The sequence below is a fragment of the Xenopus laevis genome, chromosome 2S (genome assembly GCF_017654675.1).
Source record: "Xenopus laevis strain J_2021 chromosome 2S, Xenopus_laevis_v10.1, whole genome shotgun sequence".
Classification (NCBI taxonomy): Eukaryota; Metazoa; Chordata; class Amphibia; order Anura; family Pipidae; genus Xenopus; species Xenopus laevis.
The window spans coordinates 16,703,119-16,726,858 of record NC_054374.1 but is presented as its reverse complement, the minus strand read 5'-3'; the positions used below and the strand labels follow the sequence as shown (position 1 = coordinate 16,726,858).

Here is a 23,740-nt window from a genome sequence, read left to right as displayed (position 1 = left end):
TTTTCTTCTGGATTTTGTCTTTAATGCAAAAATAGATAATCTTCCAGTCCAGTCTATACTATTCACAATCGTGTCCCGTCCGAGAGAAACATGAAGGCAGTGGTCAGTACGTCTGTCCTCACTATGTCGTCTCATATGACAAATGACTTTGTGTGCTTGAATTCCTGCAGGCAGAAGATACACACACACATTACTGTCAATGGTCAAAGCAGCAAGTTGAGTATGGATTGACTTCTACACAACTGTCCTCCATGTCATCCATATTTATTGCACTGCCAGAGAAAGTACTCAATGATCTCAAGCGTGGCTTCCCCCTTCATCTCACTCTAGACATCTCAAGCATGGCTTCCCCTTCACCTCACTCTGGACATACAGAATGCACAGTAACTGCCAAAATATCTATACTAGCACTAGAACTGTGGGGTTGGACACCCTGGATCAGTGGTGGGAAGGGGCCCAGTCTCAATACCAATTGAGTTATGGAAATTTCAAGATAATGCCTATTTGCTCATCTAGATACTTCTTTAAAGTCCAACTTGAAGCTCAATTACAGTAGATGTGAAAGTTGAGGTGAAGGCGTAGATTCCCTAGATACTCTTGGAACTATGACTGATAGAATAAAGTTTTCACGTGTCTTTAGCCTAGTAATGAGCTAAGAGGGGTGAATGATGGGTGTCAGAGGGTGGCTTGAAGCAAAAAGACTTCTTCACAACAGGGATAACTGCTTGAATCCAATAATAAAGGTGGAATAAACTAGGGCACAATGTAATATTATTCCATTTGAAACCAGTAGGATATTCTTAGCCAAGTGTCTCCAAATAGGAAAGACCTAGTACAGCTCTGAACTACTGTGAGGTCATCTGTGAGATTACAATCTACTCGTAGGTTTATCAACAGCTAAGGGCAGGCTCTTTAAAGGAGAACCAAACCTTAAAAATGACCGTATTGCACCAGCCTTAAGTTTCAGCTTGTCAATAGCAGCAATGATCCAGGACTTCAAACTTGTCACAGGGGGTCACCATCTTGGAAAGTGTCTGTGACACTCACATGCTCAGTGGGCTCTGAGCCGCTGTTGAGAAGCTAAGCTTAGGGCTCGTCACTAATTATCCAGCAGAAAATTAGGTTGGTCTGTAATATAAGCTGATGCTACAGGTTTGCTGATTATTAAATTATTATGCTAGTTGGAGACACTGATCTTTACTACTAAAGGGCTGTAAATCTGAATTAGGATCTGAACTCTTTGCTTAATCTTTATATTGTCAGTGAGCTGTTAATTACTTTATATACTGTAGGAATACATTAATTACTATATATATAGGTATAAATAACAGAGAAATCTATAGGCCTCTCGTGTGTTAAATGAGTTGAGGTACAACACAATGAATCCTTATTTATTTTAGACACAGAACTTACATTCTCATTCTGCGACGCCATCTTCTGAGAACCTTCCTTCCTGTAAATGACAAAGAAATCAGCATTTCTCAGAGAGACTTTTTACTTGAACAGCATAAATAATGTATATATACTACTGGAATATGGATTGCTCCTTTTATATGATGTGGCGGAATCACTGTGTATAATATTAACACATCATTATAACTGGCAGCTTGGCCATTTGCACCAACCTTACAAGGGGTGTGTTCTGACATCAGAACATGGAGTATATAACTTAAAGGAGCAGTTCACCTTTAGGCTAATTTTTAGCATGTTATAGAATGGCTAATTCTAAGCAAGTTCCTTTATTTTTTATTTTATTTTATAGTTTTTGTATTATTTCCCCCTCTTCTAATTCTTTCCAGCTTTCACATGGGGGTCACTGACCCCCATCTAAAAACAAATGCGCTGTAAGGCTACACGTTTATTGCTATTGGTACATTTTACTTCTTTATCTATTCAGGCCTCTCCTATTCATATTCCAGTATTTTATTCAAGTGAATACACGGTTGCTAGGGGAATTTGAAATTGCAATCTGGAGAGCTAAATAGCTCAAAAACACAAATAATAAAAAAATAAAGCCCAACTGCAAATTATCTCAGTATGCCACACTCTATCATACTAAAAGTTAATTTAAAGGTCAATAACCCCTTTAAAGAGAGCAACACTAATAGGCTCTTGCATATATATATATATATATATATATATATATATATATATATATATATATATATATATATATATATATATATATATATATATATATATATATATATATATATATATATACAGGTATGAGACCTGTTATCCAGAATGCTCAGGACCTGGGGCTTTCCAAATAACAGATCTTTCCTTTATTTGGATCTTCATACCGTAAGTCTACTAGAAAATCATGTAAACATTAAATAAACCCAATAGGCTGGTTTGGCTTCCAATAAGGATTAATTATATCTTAGCTGGGATCGAGTAGAAGCTGCTGTTTTATTATTACAGAGAAAAAGGAGAAATATTAAATATTTGGATTATTTAGATAAAATTGAGTCTATGGGAGACGGGGGTGGGGTACATAATTTAATTAATTTTAATCTAAATTACAGCTACTTGAAGGAAAACATGAAGAAAAATCCACCCTAATGAAAAGTTTCTGCTTTTGGAAGCTTACAATATAGTTGGTTATAGTCAGTGTCGTAACTAGAGTGCGCACTCCACTCCCCATCCTCCCGCCCACTTCCCGTCGCCCCTCTGGCCCTCTCATGTTCCTCCTTTTCCCCACCCATGCCACACCCTGACTCCGCCCACCCCCACCTGACTTGCTTTCCCCTTCCTCGCCAGTAAGAGAGAGCGGCTGGGAAGGAGGGTTTTTCCTTTTAGCTATAGTGGAAGCAGACCCCGGGCTCATAGTTATGTCACTGGTTATAGTAGTGAGGAAGATGAAGGAGACAGAATGCAGTAACTTAACACATGGAGGCTGAAGGTCACTGTATAGGCAATAGCTAAATGAAGTTTCAGCTGAAATAGAATCCCTATGGTAGTTACTAAACCGTTTCTCCGTTTCTAAAGGACTCTTACATAAATCTTAATATCATTATATGTTTATGAAAGTTTTATTAATATTTCCCTGCTCTCGGCCGTGGCTAAAAGCATCAGTGGAACTACATTGTGCGCACCCGGCACAACTGCGACTCCAGGCAGTCAGTCAGCGAGCAACGGTAATGTGATTATGCCACAAATAATTAAATGAAAGCCGGGATACTCACCCAGATGTGTTTCCTTCTGGAAAGAAAGAGAAATTAAAAAAAAAGGGAATTAATGTTCTGTAACATATTCAAACTAAACACAGCACAATATATCCAATTAAGTTGAAATAAATGTATGCAGAGATACTAATATATGCAGCGCTGTAGGGAAACATATTAGAACACTATATTATGTTTAGTGTAGTTTCCCCTTGAGTGTTTTTTGGTGCAGTGGCATTGGTTGGCACTAGTGATGTGCAGATCAGGAAAAACCCACAAAGCCTTAACCTTCAGCCAACGCTAACAAAGAAAATGTTGCCATTGTAGGACCCGTGCCCATTCCGTACCCGCGTCTTCTTGCTTTGTATGCTACTTCTGTGCATGCCTCTGTTTCCAAGTAGGGATGCACCGAATCCACTATTTTGGATTCGGCTGAACCCCAGAATCCTTCGCAAAAAATTCGGCCGAATACTGAACAGGGGAAAACATTTTTTACTTCTTTGTTTTGTGACAAGAAGTCACACGATTTCCCTTCCCGCCCCTAATTTTCTCATGCAAATTTGGATTTGGTTCGGCCGGGCCAAATCCTGGCTGAATCCTGAACTGAATCCTGGATTCGGTGCATCCCTAGTTCCAAGACATGAAATATTTGGCTGTGCCAACTACAGACGTGTGAGTTGACCCATAACCTGTGGGGAACTGTGGGTTTAACTCCACTCGGGTGGGTTTGGGTTGAAATTTGGGTGACCAATGCAGGTTAGGGTTGGATGCAAGTAAGACTTGGGAAGTACACTTCTCTGCACCCAACCCTGACCTGCAATGGTTCAACCCAAACCCACCCAACTGGCGGTAAACCCAAGGGTCAAACATCACTAGTTGGCACAGCCACGTAGCATTTCTTGGATGAAGACAGTATTCAGCAATAAGGCATTGTAACTGCAGGAACCATGAAAGCAGAAAAAACAGGTATTTATTTTTTTAGTGAAAAAAATTAAAATTTTATTTGTGCCTCGTGCTTGAGGCAGAAATAAAATTAAAAATGTTTTCACTAAATTGGAGTGCTGCTGAAATACCTTCTTGAATATGGATTAGACCTGGGCAGACAGAGTCACGGTCGGCACCCCGACGCTGCAAAAGGCGTTGAGAGTGTTTGTGTGGCATTACTTTGTTTTTATCAGTTTATTTGTGTTTAGTGTCCATCTCCATGCCCACGGGTGCAGAACCATATAAATAAATGGGACAGATTTCTTTTTTTCCTTTCTAGATTGGACTGAAACCCACTGATGAGCAGTGGCCCCTGCCAACAGCAGTAATTGGGTACCGCAAGGCTGAAGGCACTTGGGCTGTATACTTTATTGGCACATTGCAGCCTGCCCCAAATGCCTGGACCTGTGCATTTTTGAGGCTGAGATTCAACCCACTGGTGCTTTTAGATGGTTGGCATGACAGTCAACAGGAGGTGGAAGTACTTCTTGCCCCAGGTGTCTTGAGGCTATGTAGCCATGTATATGCAGCAATAGGACAACTAAAGTCTAACTAAAGAAGTAGCTAGAACTGTTGTACACTCTGTTTGGGGCTTCTCTACCAGCCCAAGGCAACCACAGCCCTTTAGCAGTAAAGATCTGTGTCTCCAAAGATGCCCCAGTAGCTCCCCATCTTCTTTTCTGCTGATTCACTGCACATGCTCTGTGCTGCTGTCACTTACTGAGCTTAGGGACCTACTCACAATATACAGTACACATAGAATAGAAATGTCACAATATAAGGCTGATTAGTAATTAATACACATAATTACTACATGGCAGCACAGAAACCAGTGCAATTAGCATCAGAATTTAAAGGGATCCTGTCATCGGAAAACATGTTTTTTTTTTCAAAACGCATCAGTTAATAGTGCTACTCCAGCAGAATTCTGCACTGAAATCCATTTCTCAAAAGATCAAACAGATTTTTTTATATTCAATTTTGAAATCTGACATGGGGCTAGACATTTTGTCAATTTCCCAGCTGCCCCTGGTCATGTGACTTGTGCCTGCACTTTAGGAGTGAAATGCTTTCTGGCAGGCTGCTGTTTTTCCTTCTCAATGTAACTGAATGTGTCTCAGTGGGACATGGGATTTTACTATTGAGTGTTGTTCTAAGATCTACCAGGGAGCTGTTATCTTGTGTTAGGGAGCTGCTATCTGGTTACCTTCCCATTGTTCTTTTGTTTGGCTGCTGGGGGGAAAGGGAGGGGGTGATATCACTCCAACTTGCAGTACAGCAGTAAAGAGTGACTGAAGTTTATCAGAGCACAAGTCACATGACTTGGGGCAGTTGGGAAATTGACAATATGTCTAGCCCCATGTCAGATTTCAAAATTGAATATAAAAAAATCTGTTTGCTCTTTTGAGAAATGGATTTTAGTGCAGAATTCTGCTGGAGCAGCACTATTAACTGATTCATTTTGAAAAAATGTTTTTTTCCCATGACAGTATCCCTTTAATAATCAGTCCTGTAGAATCAGCTTATATTACAGACCAACCCTCCTAAGCTTAGCTTCAGAGCCCACTGAGCATGTGCAGTGCCGCTGACACTCCTAACAAAATCCACGATGGCTACACTGAAGTCCTGGATCATTACTACTATAGAGATGCAGAAACTTTAGGGTAGAACTAGACGAGCGTTTTCTACGCGATTCTGCCAGATCCGCCAAAAACGCAGGTGTAAAGTCATATGCGACAGAAAACAAAGTAAGAAATACAAATGTCGCAGATCCGACGCAACAAGACAGTCGCATCGCGTCAGATCAGCGCTGCAACACCATCCAATTGCTATAGATTACCTTATTTTTCAATCGCATCATACACTTCCCAAAAACATGATTGTAATTACATACGAGCCCTTTGGCAATTGCTTAGTCACAAGAAACCAACATCAAATCATTCATAACAAACCATGAGATAGAGAAACTACCTACTATTATATGGTGGGGCTTTTATAAAGGTGGTCTTTTTCATGTCATCAATGGTGTATACTAAGGATGCACTGATTGGGCTGATTCCCAAATCCTTCATGAAAGAATTAGCCAAATACCGAAACATAGTCATATTTAAATCAGGGTCAGGAAGGGTTTAAAAAAATGTAAATTCCTTGTTTGTGTGATGAAAAGTCATGTGATTTTAAGGATCCAGATTCGGTTTGGCCAGGCACTTGGATTTGGACGAATCCAAATCCTGTGAAAAAGGATAAATCCCGAACTGAATCCTGGATTCGCTGCATCCCTAGCGAAATGCTTTGTGAACTCTCACTCTTCTTCTCTCATTGCAGTTATTTTGGAATTCAGTGGCAGCGGCACAGCAGAAAAAATGGATTAAAAAAAAAAGAAATGCTATTGTTATTGCCACCAGCAGAGGGTGCATGTCACTCGGTTTAACAATGAAGTCAGGAAACGGTTCTGGCGAGGCTGGAAAAACGTCTAAAGAAATAAACGGTGTAGTTCCTGTACGAGGAGCAGCATCGCTCACTTCCTTTGTGACAAAAATAGAGAAGTCAATGTAAACACCCTTGGAAAAAAAATGCCGCTGCAGCACCTCTTGGGTTGCAAAAGCGAAAAATGTAATTGTTTAGGCACACAGGTAAACACTCTTCACCGGATGGAAATGGTGCCGGAAACTGCTAACCGGCAGCTCTTCAACTAAAAACTACAGTTCCCAGCAGCCCTCTATAGCCAGTGCTGGGGATCAAAACAGTTGGAAGGCAGGAGGACAACACTCACTGTTTCCAGGGTTGGACTGGAATGTTGGGGGGGGGGGTGAAAGGAGCTGTTTTAGGCAGCGGAGGTGATTTCACAGTGTGAAGCAAGTGGGAAAAAACTTTAGTTCCCTCTCTGGTTTAAATGATTGATCAGTTCTCCGGAATAATAACTAAATAAAGGGACACATTTAGTAAAACTCCATAAAAAAGACAAAAAATACCTTCTTTTTCAATAGTTTTAAATGAAGAAGATTATACGTTCCCCATTAAAGGGAAAGTAAAGTTAAGTTTCAGATGCTTCCATAAAAAAAAACAGTGTTTGTAGAAATGCAAACAGTACAGATCAGCCATTCAGCCACAGTTCCAAGAATATCTAGGATAGAAACTATGGGCTCAACCCTCATCTCATCTTCTCTGAGACGCTGCTCCAGGCACCCCTGGTGGCGACAGCAACATAATTTGAATATTGTTACTTTAGACTGGGCATTCACCAGATGGAATTTGAACCCTAATTAGCAGGTTCAAATTAGGGAAACTTTTAAAAATTGGCATCGCTTGAGAACAAACTATTGTGTTCAGCGTTAGAGGGTAAAAAAATGTTTTTTTTTCAAAACGTATCAGTTAATAGTGCTTCTCCAGCAGAATTCGGCACTGAAATCCGTTTCTCAAAAGAGCAAACAGATTTTTTTATATTTAATTTTGAAATCTGACATGGGGCTAGACATATTGTCAATTTCCCATCTGCTCCTAGTCATGTGACTTGTGCTCTGAAAAACTTCAGTCACTCTTTACTGCTGTACTGCAAGTTGGAATGATACCACCCCCCCCAGCAGCCTAACAACAGAACCATGGGAAGGTAACCAGATAACAGCTTCACCACTTGTTGGTTCAGGAATTAAATTTTACACGGTAGAGTGAATTATTTGCAGTGTAAACAGTGTGATTTAGAAATAAACACGACATCCGCTAAATAGAAAGCACCGTAATAAAAAGTAATAATACAACGGTAGCCTCACAGAGCCATCGTTTTTATTAAGTGACAAGGTCAATGACTCCGTTTAAAAGCTAGAAAGAAAATAATTTATAGTTATTAAAAAATGACCAATTGAAATGTTGCTAAGAATAGGACATTGCTAACCCAAAGATGAAATACCCCTTTAAGGGTTTGAATTTGAGCTAAACTCAGATTTAGGGAGAGGAAAATTTAGTAGTTTTAGAATTAGCATTTTTTTTCAAAATTGAAAAAAGCATTTGCAAAAAAAGGGGGTGTTAAATGTTTTAAACTAAGAAAAATCTTGACATTTTAAATTTTAATTAATCTGCTGGCCCCCTTAGGGTTTGGCCCAAATCCTGAATTCTGTACATCCCTACCTTAGACTTATAACTAGGTCTGTTCTCACCGCTGATCTGTATTTATATATATAAATAATGTACATACATATACACACTGTATAGGGGCTAAGAATTTTACTGGAATATAACAAAAGGAAAATCTGAAAGATTTCAAATATTTCAGTTCTGTAAGAGGGAGAAAGCTTAAATAGCAGCAGCAGGTATCTCACATTTTATACCCTCTGCAGGGAGTCCATTCTATGTACCAGGAAACAGTTAAACCCAACAACTTCTCATATTATGGCTCAGGCCTGAGCTTCCCAGGAGAGGCACAATATTTTACTTTGTGTTTTTTTGCTCTGTTTCCTTAAATCCAACACATAATATGAAGATTCTGGCCCCTGGGTGTTGGTTTTACCCTATAGAACTGTTTGTTATGCAAAGTCTCTCCCTTCTCCTACTGTTTCTTGGGTTGGAAATGGAAAATAAATATGGAGTCTGTTTTGAATCCCTGAGCTGTTTTGCTGGGCACAGAAGGCAGCAAACGCTTTATCTCATTTCCTCCATTTGTCTGATGATGTCACAGAAGCAACCGGGAAACAGGAAGGGTCCATTGGACGTGAGATAAGTGTAAGTGGGAGGCAGCAGGCGCACCGTCAAAAAACATCCAGCAAGCACAGATGGAACATTCCCGTACAGCATAACGGCAATTAACAATACATTTTCCTACACGTTTCATAATCAGCTCTTCTATGGCAGATGTAACCATGCTCTCTTCTCTTAAGATGATGATTCCCCCCTGCCCCCTAAGTTTAGCTTCTCCCAGAGCACACTGAGCATGTGCAGTGCCACTCCAAAGATGGCCTAACAAGATCCAAGATGGAAAACTGCTGTGGACAGCTTTGAAGCCCTGGATCATAACTGTTATAGGGCTGCTAAACCTCTGGGCTGATACAGTAAGTTCAGTAAATAAAATAAAACATTTCACCTGTTATTTTTTTTCTAGGGTTCATATCTCCTTTAAAACGTTGTTATAAAAATTATTGTGATGCATCTAAAGGCACAAAATGTAGAAATAAGCCCTACATCTTGTACTCCACCCCTTCTACATTCTCACACATACTCCTTTAGTGTGACCACTGTAGTTATCCCCCAGTAAAGAAGAGTCATGTATGCAGGGCCGCCATTAGAAATCATTGGGCCCCATACAACAACATTTTCAGGGCCCCCCATAAAAAACATTGGCGCCAGGGCCCCCCCTTACAAGTTAAAAGAAACATTGGGGCCCCAGAGAATATTTAAAAAAAAAAAAAAACATTGGTGGCAGGAGCCTATGGAGTATTAAAATAATACATTGGTGGCCAGGGGTTTAATAAAAGAAAACAAAAAACATTGGTGTTCAGTATAACTGAACATCAGCTCCTTTCACGGCTTCAGGACTTCAACTTCAGCTTCTTTCGTGGCTTTGGGTCTTTTTGCGGCTTCGGGACTTCAACTTCGGCTCCTTTCGTGGCTTTGGGTCTTTTTGCGGCTTCAGGACTTCAACTTCGGCTCCTTTCGAGGCTTCAGGTCTTTTTTTGCGGCTTTGGGACTTCAACTTCAGCTCCTTTTGAGGCTTCGGGTCTTTTTTTGCGGCTTCGGGACTTCAATTTCGGCTTCTTAAGTGGCTTCGGGTCTTTTTTTGGCTTTGGGACTTCAACTTCGGCTAATTTCATGGCTTTGGGTCTTTTTTTGGCTTTGGGACTTCAACTTCAGCTCCTTTTGTGGCTTTGGGTCTTTTCGCGACTTCAGCTCTTCGGGACTTCAACTCTTTGACAGTTCGGGACTTCGGCAGGTGCGGCGCGGCTTTGGCTCTGTCAAGGGGGGCCCAGCTATTTCGAAAAGTGCAGCACAGCCGGTCCCAGTACAACAGTACCCCCTGTGCCCCCCTGATGGCGGCTCTGCATGTATGTGAAGCTCCTGCATGGTGGGTTCACTGTAGAGGAAGAAGGGGTAGGGAGTGGTCCAGCAGATCATGCTTGCTGCAATGTGACCCCTATTATTATTATTATGCCAGGACATTTATGTTGATGGCATTGAAGAATTTATTTCCCAATAATTTGACTTGTCCTTGTGTCAGACAGCAATCTGGTCTTACTTTATGGCCCAACTCCTGATGTGTTTTATAGCAAAGCATATAGACAGGCAGTAGTCAAGGCTACATCAATGATCCGGGAAATCCAGGCATTCCATCATTCCCAGAACTCAACAAACTGATATGTAAAAGGAACCATAAGACCTATTTATTAGCAGCGCTCATAATTACTTGACTTCCTCTATGTGTTCAGATCATAGACTGGGAGTCGGAGCTACAGTTACTTGAGAGCACAGGCAGCACAAAAGGCTTATTCTGGTTATATCCTCGCACCAAACACATGCCCTGAATAGTACTACTGTAGCTGAGTTTAGTTAGCACCCACTAAATCATCCCTGTTTTCCTTTCTGATTCCAGACTGCCATTGTTTAATTCATTGGGCGATTACTTTTTCCAAATGAAGGAGAAGAATACCTACAGCCCATTCAAAACAGGAAATTGATTGTGAATTTTGCAGCACATGAAACACAGCTCTGGGTGGCATGTTCTGCGCTGCCTACTTTTTAATTAACTGCCTGTTCTAAAACCTTTCCCTGGCCCTTTGGCTGAAGAAGGGATCAATAATTCCCGAGAAGCAATTTAATCATAAAAAAAGACAATTTGTGTAGCAAGGAGGACACTTTTAATTGGATCAACAAATCACTCACTTGTTACAACCAGGAGCATGTCTTCATTACACTAAATCTCCCCCAAACCAAGTATGGAACAGGCTGAATTACACTGAGAAATAAAACCAATATATGGGATTTCAGGCTAAACATCCTCTTCACTGACTCGTTACAAATGATTTAAATGACAAAAAAAGGGTGAATTTCTGTCCCTTGGATCATTAAAGAGAAGCCTGTGGGCAGCCGTATAAATAAAAGTGATTCACTTATGACACAATCCCTTAAGTACAGTTAAAGCAGCCAGTGTGGAGAAGCCGTGGCTCACACAAGCCTTGGGGGCTTGAAAACCTACTATCATCACTAGCCTAAATTTAATCCTGCACTTCAGAGGCCGGCGCTCCTCTTCTCTTAATAACATGCAAGTACTTTACATTAGGATGGTGCAAACTTTATTTGATTTTCCCTTGTGCTGCAGGTGAGCAGTAGGGTGATGTAGAAAACTGTGTGTGCACCAGCTGAGGGTAAAGCAAGGGATCTCTGGGAAAATGAAAGAAATTTTCAAAAAACATAATTTCTTCCCAAAGTCAACACTTCTTCCTTAAACTAGAGGAGAAGGAAACGTAGAATCACTGGGAGTACCAAGTTGTGGACCACACCCTGTAGATTCTAGATGTTCTCCTCCTACCCTGGGCTGATTCTTTTTCAAAATATAATGGACCATCCCAGGGTACTTTACTTACAAGCACAGTACCTCTGTGTCCCAGGAAGGTGGTAGCGCAGGGCAAGAGCACAATTTATTATCCCAGAGGATAGTACGGTGTGATCTTTCCCTGCTCTTCAAAACCTTCAAAGAAGATTATGACACAAGTGGGCTATGGGAGGAGATATAAAAAGGTTCTAGACAGGCACAAGTCAGTAATACCTTCATGCATGGCAGAGAAAACCAAAATAGAGGCAAACAACCATACATTCCCCCCCTTACTGTTTATATTTATATATTATATATACATTCAAAGGTGCGTTCTGGCTATTAACAGAATTAGGGGTTATGGAGCCCAATAAAGAAAAATCTATTTAAACATAAATTTAGGGATGCCCATCCTATGGCTAGTTCTACAGCTGATTTATAAGTACCTTCACAACATAAGAGAAGATTCTTAGGAGGGTTGTTGTCACCTTTTCTTTGTCAAACATATTTTCTGACCAAGGACACCCACCTAAGTACAAAACTCTCAACCACACTCCAAAACTGGCTCTGTCTGCAAAGATGGCAGCCCTACTGGCCAGCCCAGTCAGCAGAAGTCAATGTGATTTCTGGTTAGGGATGCACTGAATCCACTGTTCTGGATTCCGTGGAACCCCCAAACCCTTCATGAAAGATTAGGCCGAATATCAAACCAAATCCTCATTTGCATATGCAAATTAGGGGTGGGAAGGGGAAAACATTTTTACTTCCTTGTTTTGTGACCAAAAAGTCACGTGATTTCCCTCCCTGCTGCTAATTTGAACATGCAAATTAGGAACCAGATTTGGTTTGCCGAATTCGAATCCTGCTGAAAAATGCAGAATCCTGGCGGAATCCGGAATTCTGAATATACCAATTAGACCACTCCCAGCTTCCCCCTCCTGTGCTGCTCCGTGTATTCCTTGCTGGGTGCTCAGTCTGCAGCGTCCCCACCACTGTCACACACCAAACCAAAAAGAATGACGGCACTCCATTCAAGGAAAAGGCTGGTTTATTACAGACCCCACAGGGATCTCAAGCCCTACGCGTTTCGGGACTCAATCCCTTAATCATAGGCCTATGATTGAGTCCCGAAACGCGTAGGGCTTGAGATCCCTGTGGGGTCTGTAATAGACCAGCCTTTTCCTTGAATGGAGTGCCGTCATTCTTTTTGGTTTGGTGCATCCCTAATTCTGGTTGATTTATTATTGGGGTAACAACCTTCCAGAGTGCAGTTCAACAATATCGCAGACATCAGGTCTACCTATAGCTCTCCAGCTGTTGCTAAACTCCCAGCACCTTCTCTGCCAGGGCTGCTCAGAGTGGTGCATTAATAAAGGCCGGAAACCTGCAGGTTCTAGATCTATGCAAGGTTCTAGAGTACCCAAGTGTCACTTACTTGAAAAATATCCTTTCCTCTGAGCATAGAAGACACCAAGTCCACAAAATAACATGACAAGTGCCACAACCACCACTCCTGCTATGATTCCAGCTACATTCAGGTCATCTGCAGGAAAGAGAAACACTCTACATAAGTTACATATCCATTGAACGTGAAATGAATGATGCGTAATTGGAGACCTGAGCTCCAGGGGCGTAACTACTGGGGGTGCAGGGGGTGTGGACGTACCCAGGCCCGCACACCCTTAGGGGGTGCCTCAGATTCGAAGGCATGCGGAAAACTGCATCCAGAGGGGGAGGGGTCTAAGATACCAGCGTTGCCTCCAGTGATAAAGCAGCACCTCCGGTTAATCACCCCTCCCACCTTTAATTCAAAATAATTTCAGGTTTACCACTCACCGACTTGCAGTTGCCTCACAGCACATTTCTGGGACTTGCCGATGCCGTTGCTGGCTTCACAGTAATAATCCCCTGTATCCATTCTTGCAACTGTGTTGAATTGCTAAATGGTGGGACACAAACCATCATGTTATTCCAGCTTTGTAAGCAACTAACGTTGAAGTGTCTTCAGGGTATAGAGGGGTATCTCAAGGCAAGAGTGTAACAAAGAGCACAATTCCCCCAATTTTTATCTTTTTCTGCTCTAAAGAGTTTTTTTTTTTTAATCTAGAATTAATATTAATGGGACTAAAGTACTACTTAGTGATGCACCGAATCCACTACTTTGGATTTGGTGAACCCCTGAATCCTTTGCGAAAGATTTGGCCGAATTCTGAACCAAATCCTAATTTGCATATGCAAATTAGGGGTGGGAAGGGAAAACATTTTTTTTTCCTTGCTTTTTTTTTTCATATGCAAATTAGGATTCACATTCGGTTCGGCCGGGCAGAAGGATTCGGCCGAATCCTGCTGAAAAAGGCTGAATCCTGGATTTGGTGCATCCTTAGTACTACTGGATCGTTGTTCTGTTTTAACCTTTACTACCTCCTGGAATCAGGAATGTTTTGGTCTGTGACCCGCCATTCTAAACTAATGATGAGGTTCAACAACAATGAAAAAACTATAATCCACCATATCTGACTCAATTTCCTACACTAACACAGAGCAAACCTCAGGGGTAATATCTACACAACATTATTGTTTGCCAAGAGATTTAATCATTGCAGCAATGTCTGGGGTGATTAAATGTCAAGGCTGACTGTGTGACAAATTGCTCTCTGCACGGAGGGATTGTCATATTCAATATTAGAAGGCTGATATATCATCCTTCAGTTAAAAGGGTATCATACTGAATACCGTACACCGTAATAAGTATAGCAGCAACAGATAATAATTAGTGATGGGTGAATTTCTCCCGTTTCCCCCAAAAAATTCACGAATTTCCCGCAAAATTTGCAAAACGGCGAAAAATCAGCGGAAAATTGTGAAATTGGAAAGTTCACGAAAAAAACTTGAAATTCGAACGTTTTCACGAAAAAATCATGCAAATCGGATGTTTTCACGCAAAAATCGTGAAATTAGAAGGATTCCACTAAAAATCGTGAAATTTTAAGAATTTCACTCATAAACCGTGAAATGAAGGTATATACTTAAAAAACCATGAAAATCGGATGTTTCACTCAAAAATCTTGAAATTTGAAGGATTTCACTCAAAAATCGTGAAATTTGAAGGATTTCACTCAAAAATCTTGAAATTTGAATGATTTCACTCAAAAATCATGAAATTCAAAGGTTTTCATAAAAAAATCGTGAAATTGACGCAGGCAAATTTTCACTGGAGATTCGCAAATGTATTCGCTGGCGGTGAAATGTGGAAATTCGCCGCAAATTCGTGCCAGGTGAATTTATTCGCCTATCACTAATAATAATTCAAATCCAAAGATTCTATCACCCACACATATAGGGGGCCTTTTTCCTTCATTATAGGGGGCCTTTCCCTTCACAAAGAATCACTAATGCCGGGAAGGTAAGCTTAAATGTAAGGTGTTTCTCAGCCGCTCACCAATTACATCTGTTGGTTCGGGTGCACTCCACCCCCAACCCTGCGCTCAAAGCGAGGAGCAGTTCCCTCTTGAAAAACACTTTAAATATCGTTCAACAAATTTTTCGCTTACCAGATCGGCACCCTGACCCGTGTGGAGCCACCCGAGTCTGTCGCTAAAAAAAGAAGGTAATATCCAGAGCCTGTAGTTGTGGCTGCGTACTCCGGACCTCCAGAGATATCGCCAACTCCAAAATTTCGTTTAAAATGGTATATGTTCTAATTAATACATTTGATATACAAACAATCATTTGAGGTCTGACGCGTTTCGTGTCTACGCAATTCCTCAGAGACTTCAGACGCTTGTTTGTATATCAAATGTATTAAATAAAACCCATACCATTTTAAACTAAATTTAGGAGTTGGCGATATCTGTGGAGGTCCGGAGTGCGCAGCCACAACTACAGGCTCTGGATATTAACGTCTTTTTTTAGTGACGGACTCGGGGAGGCTACACCCAGGTCAGGGTGCCGATCTGGTAAGCGATAAATTTGCCACAACTACAGGCTCTAGCAGCAAAAGCTACCATTGGTTTTTACCCATGATCATCATTAACGGGCACAATGGGCAAAGTGATTCCCATTCTGTACAGCGGGAAGTTCATGTCAGTGGATTATGGTTATACTGTATTAGCCAAAAACCAGTTGCTGCAGACTAAAATACATAATATGGACGACCACGTCCAAAAACGCTTTTTGCCAAATGACATTGAACAGATGTTACCAGCGGCATCTCAGCAGCGCTTACCAAAGTGCCCGAGGCGGAATTGACGGTGTAAGATGAGTTTGTAAGCCTGGCATTCGGAGCAGGGTTTACCGCCAGGAGGATGCCATTTTTATACCACCGGTATTCCGATACAGGGAATCCTTCGCTTTCTCGACATTTTAGTTCCACTGCAGTGCCGCTCATTGCTGACGGAGGGACGTCGCACACAGGAACACCAGGTGCCACTGTTGTGAAAATAATAAGCACAATTACACCTGTATACACGCCAACCAGATCAACTGAACGGACTGCCATTGGGCACAATTGTACTCCATTCCCAGGACCTGTGTTTGTTCACCCCCAAATTCATGTGTTTAATTTTGCACCAATTTTTCACTCTCCCATTTAGCAGGTGCCTTTCTCATGCAGTCCAGAGTCCCATTACTAAAATAGAAATTTCATCATTTAGGTACCAGGAAATAGATTTGCAGCACCACTTCTAAACAATTGTGCCGGCACTGGGGTTACCCATTCTTATATAAGATAGCTACTGTGCATAAAAACCCATTATCCAGAAAGCTCCGAATTACGGAAAGGCTGTCTGTCTCCTAGAGGCTCCAGTTTATTCAAATAATCCAAATTTTTGAAAATGATTTCCTTTTTCTCTGTAATAATAAAACGGTAGCTTGTACTTAATCCCAACTAAGATAAAATTAAACCTTATTAATAACAGCACCAGCCTATTGGGTGTATTTAATATTTACATGATTTTCTAGTAGACTTAGGGGGCAGATTTATCAAAGGTCAAGGTGAATTTTCGAATTAAAAAAATTCAAATTTAGAGCTATCTTTGTGTACCTTGACTAGGGAATAGTACAAATTCGATTCAAATTTTAAAAAAATTTGAATATCAAAATTTATCATTTACTATCTCTTTAAAAATTCGGCTTCAACCATTCGCCATCTAAAACCGGCTAAATTGCTATTTTACCTATTTGGAGTCAATTGGTGAAAAGTTTTTTTTTATTCGAATGAGCTATTACTTCGATTCGCACGATTTGAATTCGGCCAAATACGGACCTATTCGATTGAAAACTGACCTATTCAGCCACAAAAAAAACTTCTACTTAATTTCAGTTTGTCTTTTTAAATTCAAATTTCGTAGTTTTTCAAATTCAAATCCGACCTTTGATAAATATGCCCCTTAAGGCGTGAAGATCCAAATTATGAAAAAATCTGTTATCCGGAAAGTCCCAGGTCCCGAGCATTCTGGATAACAGGTCCCATACCTATATATATATCTATATATTCATCGCTTCTATTTTAAGCGTTAAGTTGAGTTATCGCACTCATGGAAAATACCTTTAAGGATAGAAGAGTATTTTCCCCCTGAAACTCAACACAACATCTGGATGTTCTCTAAAGATAAAAAACCAGGATGACCTGCCTAAGAGGAAAGAGAAACAGAGCCAATTCCGTATACTTTATGGGGCTATAAAAGATGAAAACGGACTTTTGCTTGAGGAATGCACCGAGAATGAATTAAACAACATTATATATATATATATATATATATATATATATATATATATATATATATATATATATATATATATATATATATATATATATAAGGTTATGCACCGCTTCCTTGCTGTAAATAACCTATAGAACTTTAAGTTCTATAGAATAGTTTATTCTCTTTTTTTTTCTTCTGTAAAATATGTACAATGAACCAACGTATATCAACGCCTAAAAACATGCTGTAGAAGCAAACTGTGTGATTTTTACCATAACTGACTATGTGAAGGCTATGAAGGCTAAGTACCTGGCCTTTACTAGACACCAGCATGTCCAGCATGAGAACTAGTCCAGCTCCTGGCACTTCTCTGTACCACCAAATTCCACCTTAAATCCATGCTTTGCCGCTTCAACTTCATTCAGTCTCAATTCTACACCTTTCAGTTAATCCCACCCATGGTTTTGACACAGTCTATATGATTTAGTTGTCGTTCCACCAAACTACCCTAGACCATAAATATTCTCAGGTTTAGCACTTCCTATTTTGGAGATAAGAGAGTTTGCTCCAGTGAATGTCCTGAGACTTTCCCTGCCAGGTATCCCAGAGAGGTAACCAAGTGGTGGACCATTGGTAACGGTAACTCAGAGGTTGACTATTGCACACTTGGTACTTGGAGGCAGGTTATATCTGTTAGGAAGATAACATTTTTTAGTTTTTTACTATAAAATCCAAATTTTTTGAGAAAAAAATCTCAAATTTTCGAGATTTATCATACTTCAAGGCTGCAAAAAGTCAGAATCTGAAAATCCACCATCTCAGACTTGCCGAGGTTGTATATAAGTCAATGAGAGAGGTCCCTTTCCCATTTGGTTTCCGTGGTCTGCGCTGGAATTAGCCAGAAAATCCGACCATTTTGGACAAAAATCTGTAAAATTTGGACTAAATCAAGCAATTTCAGGAAAAAAATCAAAAAAAAAATCAGACGATTCAGGTTTTTCGATTGGTTTTATCAAGTTTTTCCCAGATCCGATTAAATTGATCTTTTTTTTAATAATATATAAAGTCATATCGTGGATTATAATTTGGTCGGAGTTTTTTTTAATTAAATAAGAAAAATTCAGATTTTGATAAATAACCTCCTGAGTTGTTCGTGCAACACACCATTAAATATTCTCTTACCTAAAACCTTCAAATCGATGACAATTTCCTGAAATGATTTGTTGTCTTTAGGGGCAGTAACTTCACATCGATATTTCCCCGAATCCGCTCTGGTTGTGTTCTTAAACCAGATGCTGGACTCAATCATCTCTGCTCGGCCCCGCAAATTCGCTGTGGAATCAAGAGAAGTGATCAGCACCTGTAAGTGCATTTTTTGCCACTGGATGCTAAAACAAGGTTACTAAAGGATAACATTAAGGGGCAGATTTATCAAAGGTCGAAGTGAAAATTCTCATTTAAAAAATTCAAATTTTGAGTTAATTTTAGGGGCATATTTATCAGGGGTCGAATTCCTTAATCAAAATTAAGTCGAAGTTTTATTTTGGTCGAATAGGTCCGTATTTTTTTTTCTAATTCAAATTTGGACTAGTCCCTAGTCAAAGTACACACAAAATTGCTTGAAAATCAAATTTTTTTCATTCGAAAATTCACATTGACCTTTGATAAATCTGCCCCTTAGTGTACTTCGACTAGGGAATAGTCCAAAAATGTACTGTCTCTTCAAAAATTTTATTTCGACCATTCACCATCTAAAACCTGCCGAATTGCTGTTTTAGCCTATGGGGTCCTAGAACCTATTTGGAGTCAGTTGGTGGACTTTGAAAAATCAAAGAGTTTTTTTGGAAAAACTTTGAATCAAATTCAATTCGAATTCGATCGAAAATGGACCTATTCGATCGAAAACGGGCCAAAAAAAACTTCAATTTAATTTCGGTTGGTCTTTTTGAATTCGATTTTCGAATTTTTTTAAATTTGAGATTCGACCGCCCCAGAGATAATACATGATCATGAAAATTTGAGCCTGGAACATCTGATGACATCTCTGAACTTGACTCTAGCTAGCCGTCTGAAATTTTATATTCTCCAATTAGTTGTTGTACCCAGGACCGCCATCAGAAATCGCAGGGCCCCATACGTCAACATTTTTCTGGGCCCCCTGGGCTGCACCCACCGCAAGCCCCACCTACAGGTCCGCCCCCCACCACACAGTAAAAAAACAAAAAAAAATATCGGTGGTTAGGGTTCCCACATGTTAATAAAAAATAAAAAGATATTGGTGGTCAGGGTCCCCCATAAAAAAACATTTGTGGTTAGGGCCCCCCATTAAAAAATATTGGTGGCTAGGACCCCACATGAGAAAAAAAAATTGGTGGCCAAAATTGGTGGCCAGGGCCCCTTAAACGTCCATGTCTTCCCGAAGTCAGCAGCTCTCAGAAAGATGGGGGGCCCGGCTAATTAAGTAAGTGTGGCGTAGCCGGGCCCCCCTTACCCTCGGGCCCCCTACAACTCTCCCCCCTGTCCCCCCCTGATGGCTGCCCTGGTTGTACCCAATGGTGAGGACTATAATAAACAAAACCCTTGCAGAAGGTTGCTTTGTCCCATGTATGACCAGCTTAAGTCAAGCCGTGTCAGAAAAGACATAAGAACTATTTTATAGAAGCCTATTTTTATAGAAGGTGAAAATGTAAAGTTACCTGCTAGTGTGTTATTATAGTAGATGAATGAGATATCGCCGTTGGGTACCACTTTCTTCCATTCCAGTCTCACAGGGTGTTCCTTCTCCAGTTTATACTTGCAGGAAAGAATCGCCTCTGCCAAACCAATAACATGATGTCAATGCAGTGAATAAACACAAACAGCTGCAGACGGTTACACTATACACAAACCACACATTTGTTTAAAGATACAAACTGCAATCCCCCAGCTGCTGTCAAACAACACTTGCCAAAAACTCTCTCAACTTAATGGAAAGCAAAAGGTTGAGGAGCCAATGTTTTCCACGGGTCTCTCCTACAATCACAGATTTATTGCTGGACTTAATGATACCAGTATGGGACCCCTTATCCAATAGCCTCAAGGGAAATAATTGTAAAGTTGTAAATACTGATAGAATACATTTGTTCCAAACACTGGCAAAGGAACAGGATCGGAAAGCGGATAGGTTTGGGCGACATAATTATCAATCCTCTGACAACATTCAACATTGAGAGGCACATTTATCAAGGGTCGAAGTGAAAATTCAAATTGAAAAAATTTGAATTTTCGCATTTATTTTAGTGCAATTCAACTAGGGAATAGTTAAAATACGATTTGAGTTGTTTGAATTTCGAAATGTATCATGTACCGGCCCTTTAAGAATCTGAATTCGACTATTACCACCTTAAACCTGCCAATTGCTGTTTTAGCCTTTGGGGACATCCTGGAATCAATTGGGAGTTGTTTGGAGACATTGTGAAGATTTAGTTTTTTTTGGTGAAAAAACTCGAATTGATTCATTCGAATTTGATTTGAGTTTTCGGGCCGATCCCATTCACCCGAATTTGAAAAATTCTATTTTTTTTTTTTTAACTTTGATTTAACCCTTGATAGATCTGTCCCTTAGAGGCATATTTATCAAGGGTCGAATTTCAAATTGAAAAAACTTAAAAATTTGAATTCAAAAAGACCAACTGAAATTGGTCGAATAGGTCAGTTTTCGATCGAATAGGTCCGTATTTGGCCGAAATCGAATCGTACGAATCGAAGGAATAACGCATGCAATTCAAAGTTTTTCCCCAAAAAAACTTTGATTTTTCAAAGTCCACCAATTGACTCCAAATGGGTTCTGGGAGGCCCTTCATATTCTAAAACAGCAATTCAGCAGGTTTTAGATGGCAAATGGTCGAAGTTGAATTTTTAAATAGCCAGTACATGATAAATTTGAAATTCAATTTTTTTTCAAATTCGAATCGAATTTGGACTATTCCCTAGTTGAAATTGACAAAAATTAGTTCGAAATTCTAATTTTTTTTAATTTGAATTTTCACTTCAACCTTTTGATAAGTCTTACAGCTCATCTCTTATTTAAGGTTAAAAAAATTGAAATGTTAAAATATGTGTTGTTGGCCGACTACATGGAAATGTCATTATTAATGGGGCTCCAGCTACAAAAACGTATTTCATTTCTCTACACAGGTGTTTTAACCCATTTGGCCAAAAGTAATGAAGAATGTAGTAGAGTGCTGTAGTAGAGTGCTGCTGGATGAACCTACCTCCAAACTCGTGCACTTCTACATTGCTGTTATCTGACGAGACATAGACGCCAAATGTTTCCTTGCCTAAGAGAAAAGGGGAAAACATCTTGTAAACATTGTGTTGGTACAAAAAGTATCAGTGCACAACTATAAAAACATGCTGGTAAATTGTAATGACTATTAATACAGAGCACATTGTCTACTATACTTGGCAGCAATACTTGGCACATAGAGGGCTGTGTCTCCAGTACCTCATTGTTTAATAGAATTAACTTCTATTAATAAACTATATTACTACAACTCCCTTTACTCCCTCCTTCCAATAAGTGGATACTTGGATACTACAGTATGTTGCACTTCCAAAACAACAAAAGGGCATCACTTGGAAATATTTAAGTTGAAGACCTACTTTGAGGTCTAGTATTTGTTGAGGATCCCCTAAACTCATTATAAGGCGACAGGCATAACAATATTAGTGTACCAGCCATTCAGATATAGTTCTAAGAATACCGAAGACAACAATAAAGGTCAATTTCTATAATATGTACGGTGATCCTACTATTCCCCCTATCCCACAGCCACAGTATTTTCCCAGAAACCATTATCCACTGTTACTATAGGCACCATCTCTCCCTACTATACCTGCTATCCTACAGTCACACTCCCTTCCCAGAGACTATTATCCCACTGTTACTATAGGCACCATCTCTCCCTACTATACCTGCTATCCCACAGTCACACTCCCTTCCCAGAGACTATTATCCACTGTTACTATAGGCATCATCTCTCCCTACTATACCTGCTATCCCACAGTCACACTCCCTTCCCAGAGACTATTATCCACTGTTACTATAGGCATCATCTCTCCCTACTATACCTGCTATCCCACAGTCACACTCCCTTCCCAGAGACTATTATCCACTGTTACTATAGGCATCATCTCTCCCTACTATACCTGCTATCCCACAGTCACACTCCCTTCCCAGAGACTATTATCCCACTGTTACTATAGACACCATCTCTCCCTACTATACCTGCTATCCCACAGTCACATTCCCTTCCCAGAGACTATTATCCACTGTTACTATAGGCACCATCTCTCCCTACTATACCTGCTATCCCACAGTCACACTCCCTCCCAGAGACTATTATTCACTGTTACTATAGGCACCATCTCTCCCTACTATACCTGCTATCCCACAGTCACACTCCCTTCCCAGAGACTATTATCCACTGTTACTATAGACACCATCTCTCCCTACTATACCTGCTATCCCACAGTCACACTCCCTTCCCAGAGACTATTATCCCACTGTTACTATAGACACCATCTCTCCCTACTATACCTGCTATCCCACAGTCACATTCCCTTCCCAGAGACTATTATCCACTGTTACTATAGGCACCATCTCTCCCTACTATACCTGCCATCCCACAGTCACACTCCCTCCCAGAGACTATTATTCACTGTTACTATAGGCACCATCTCTCCCTACTATACCTGCTATCCCACAGTCACACTCCCTTCCCAGAGACTATTATCCACTGTTACTATAGACACCATCTCTCCCTACTATACCTGCTATCCCACAGTCACACTCCCTTCCCAGAGACTATTATCCACTGTTACTATAGGCACCATCTCTCCCTACTATACCTGCTATCCCACAGTCACACTCCCTCCCAGAGACTATTATTCACTGTTACTATAGGCACCATCTCTCCCTACTATACCTGCTATCCCACAGTCACACTCCCTTCCCAGAGACTATTATCCACTGTTACTATACCCTACAATAACCTTCAGTAGCATAAATAAAATGCCCAGCAGTGGTAAAAAAATGTGATGTTTATCCAAAGTTGCGTCAAAAGGGAACTTCAGGTGACTTAAAAAAAAAACAAGTGTTTTACCACCATTCACTTTATCGCTGGTGGGAAAGCATTTGGAGGAGATTAGTTACTAATTTGCTCATGTCATTGCCCATTGTACATGTTCTCCACTGACACCCATGCACAAAGCAGCTCTCTGCCAATTATGGATGGTTGAATGAGTTTGTGATGGTGCAAGGCCAGTCTCTAATTTCAAAACAACCTTTTCATACCATACGAATCCACTTCGCCAGAAAATTTCTTTCA

The 23,740-nt window shown here is 40.3% G+C and overlaps 1 protein-coding gene across 2 annotated transcripts in view; it reads right to left on the bottom strand.

Moving 5' to 3' along the window:
- Positions 1–23,740, bottom strand: part of jam2.S (junctional adhesion molecule 2 S homeolog) — a 64,004-nt gene continuing 40,264 nt past the window's right edge. The window contains exons 2-10 of one of the 2 annotated variants that reach the window (XM_041583381.1): positions 21,623–21,688; positions 20,066–20,182; positions 18,552–18,701; positions 15,893–16,095; positions 13,504–13,606; positions 13,103–13,210; positions 3,192–3,204; positions 1,414–1,453; positions 1–164 (exon numbers count right to left, since the gene is read on the bottom strand). In XM_041583381.1, coding sequence (XP_041439315.1) covers positions 132–164; positions 1,414–1,453; positions 3,192–3,204; positions 13,103–13,210; positions 13,504–13,606; positions 15,893–16,095; positions 18,552–18,701; positions 20,066–20,182; positions 21,623–21,688 — 833 coding nt within the window. In that variant the 3' untranslated portion in view covers positions 1–131. Of the gene's footprint in view, positions 165–1,413; positions 1,454–3,191; positions 3,208–13,102; positions 13,211–13,503; positions 13,607–15,892; positions 16,096–18,551; positions 18,702–20,065; positions 20,183–21,622; positions 21,689–23,740 lie in introns of both variants that reach the window. The other variant, XM_018248860.2, reaches the window with a different exon arrangement.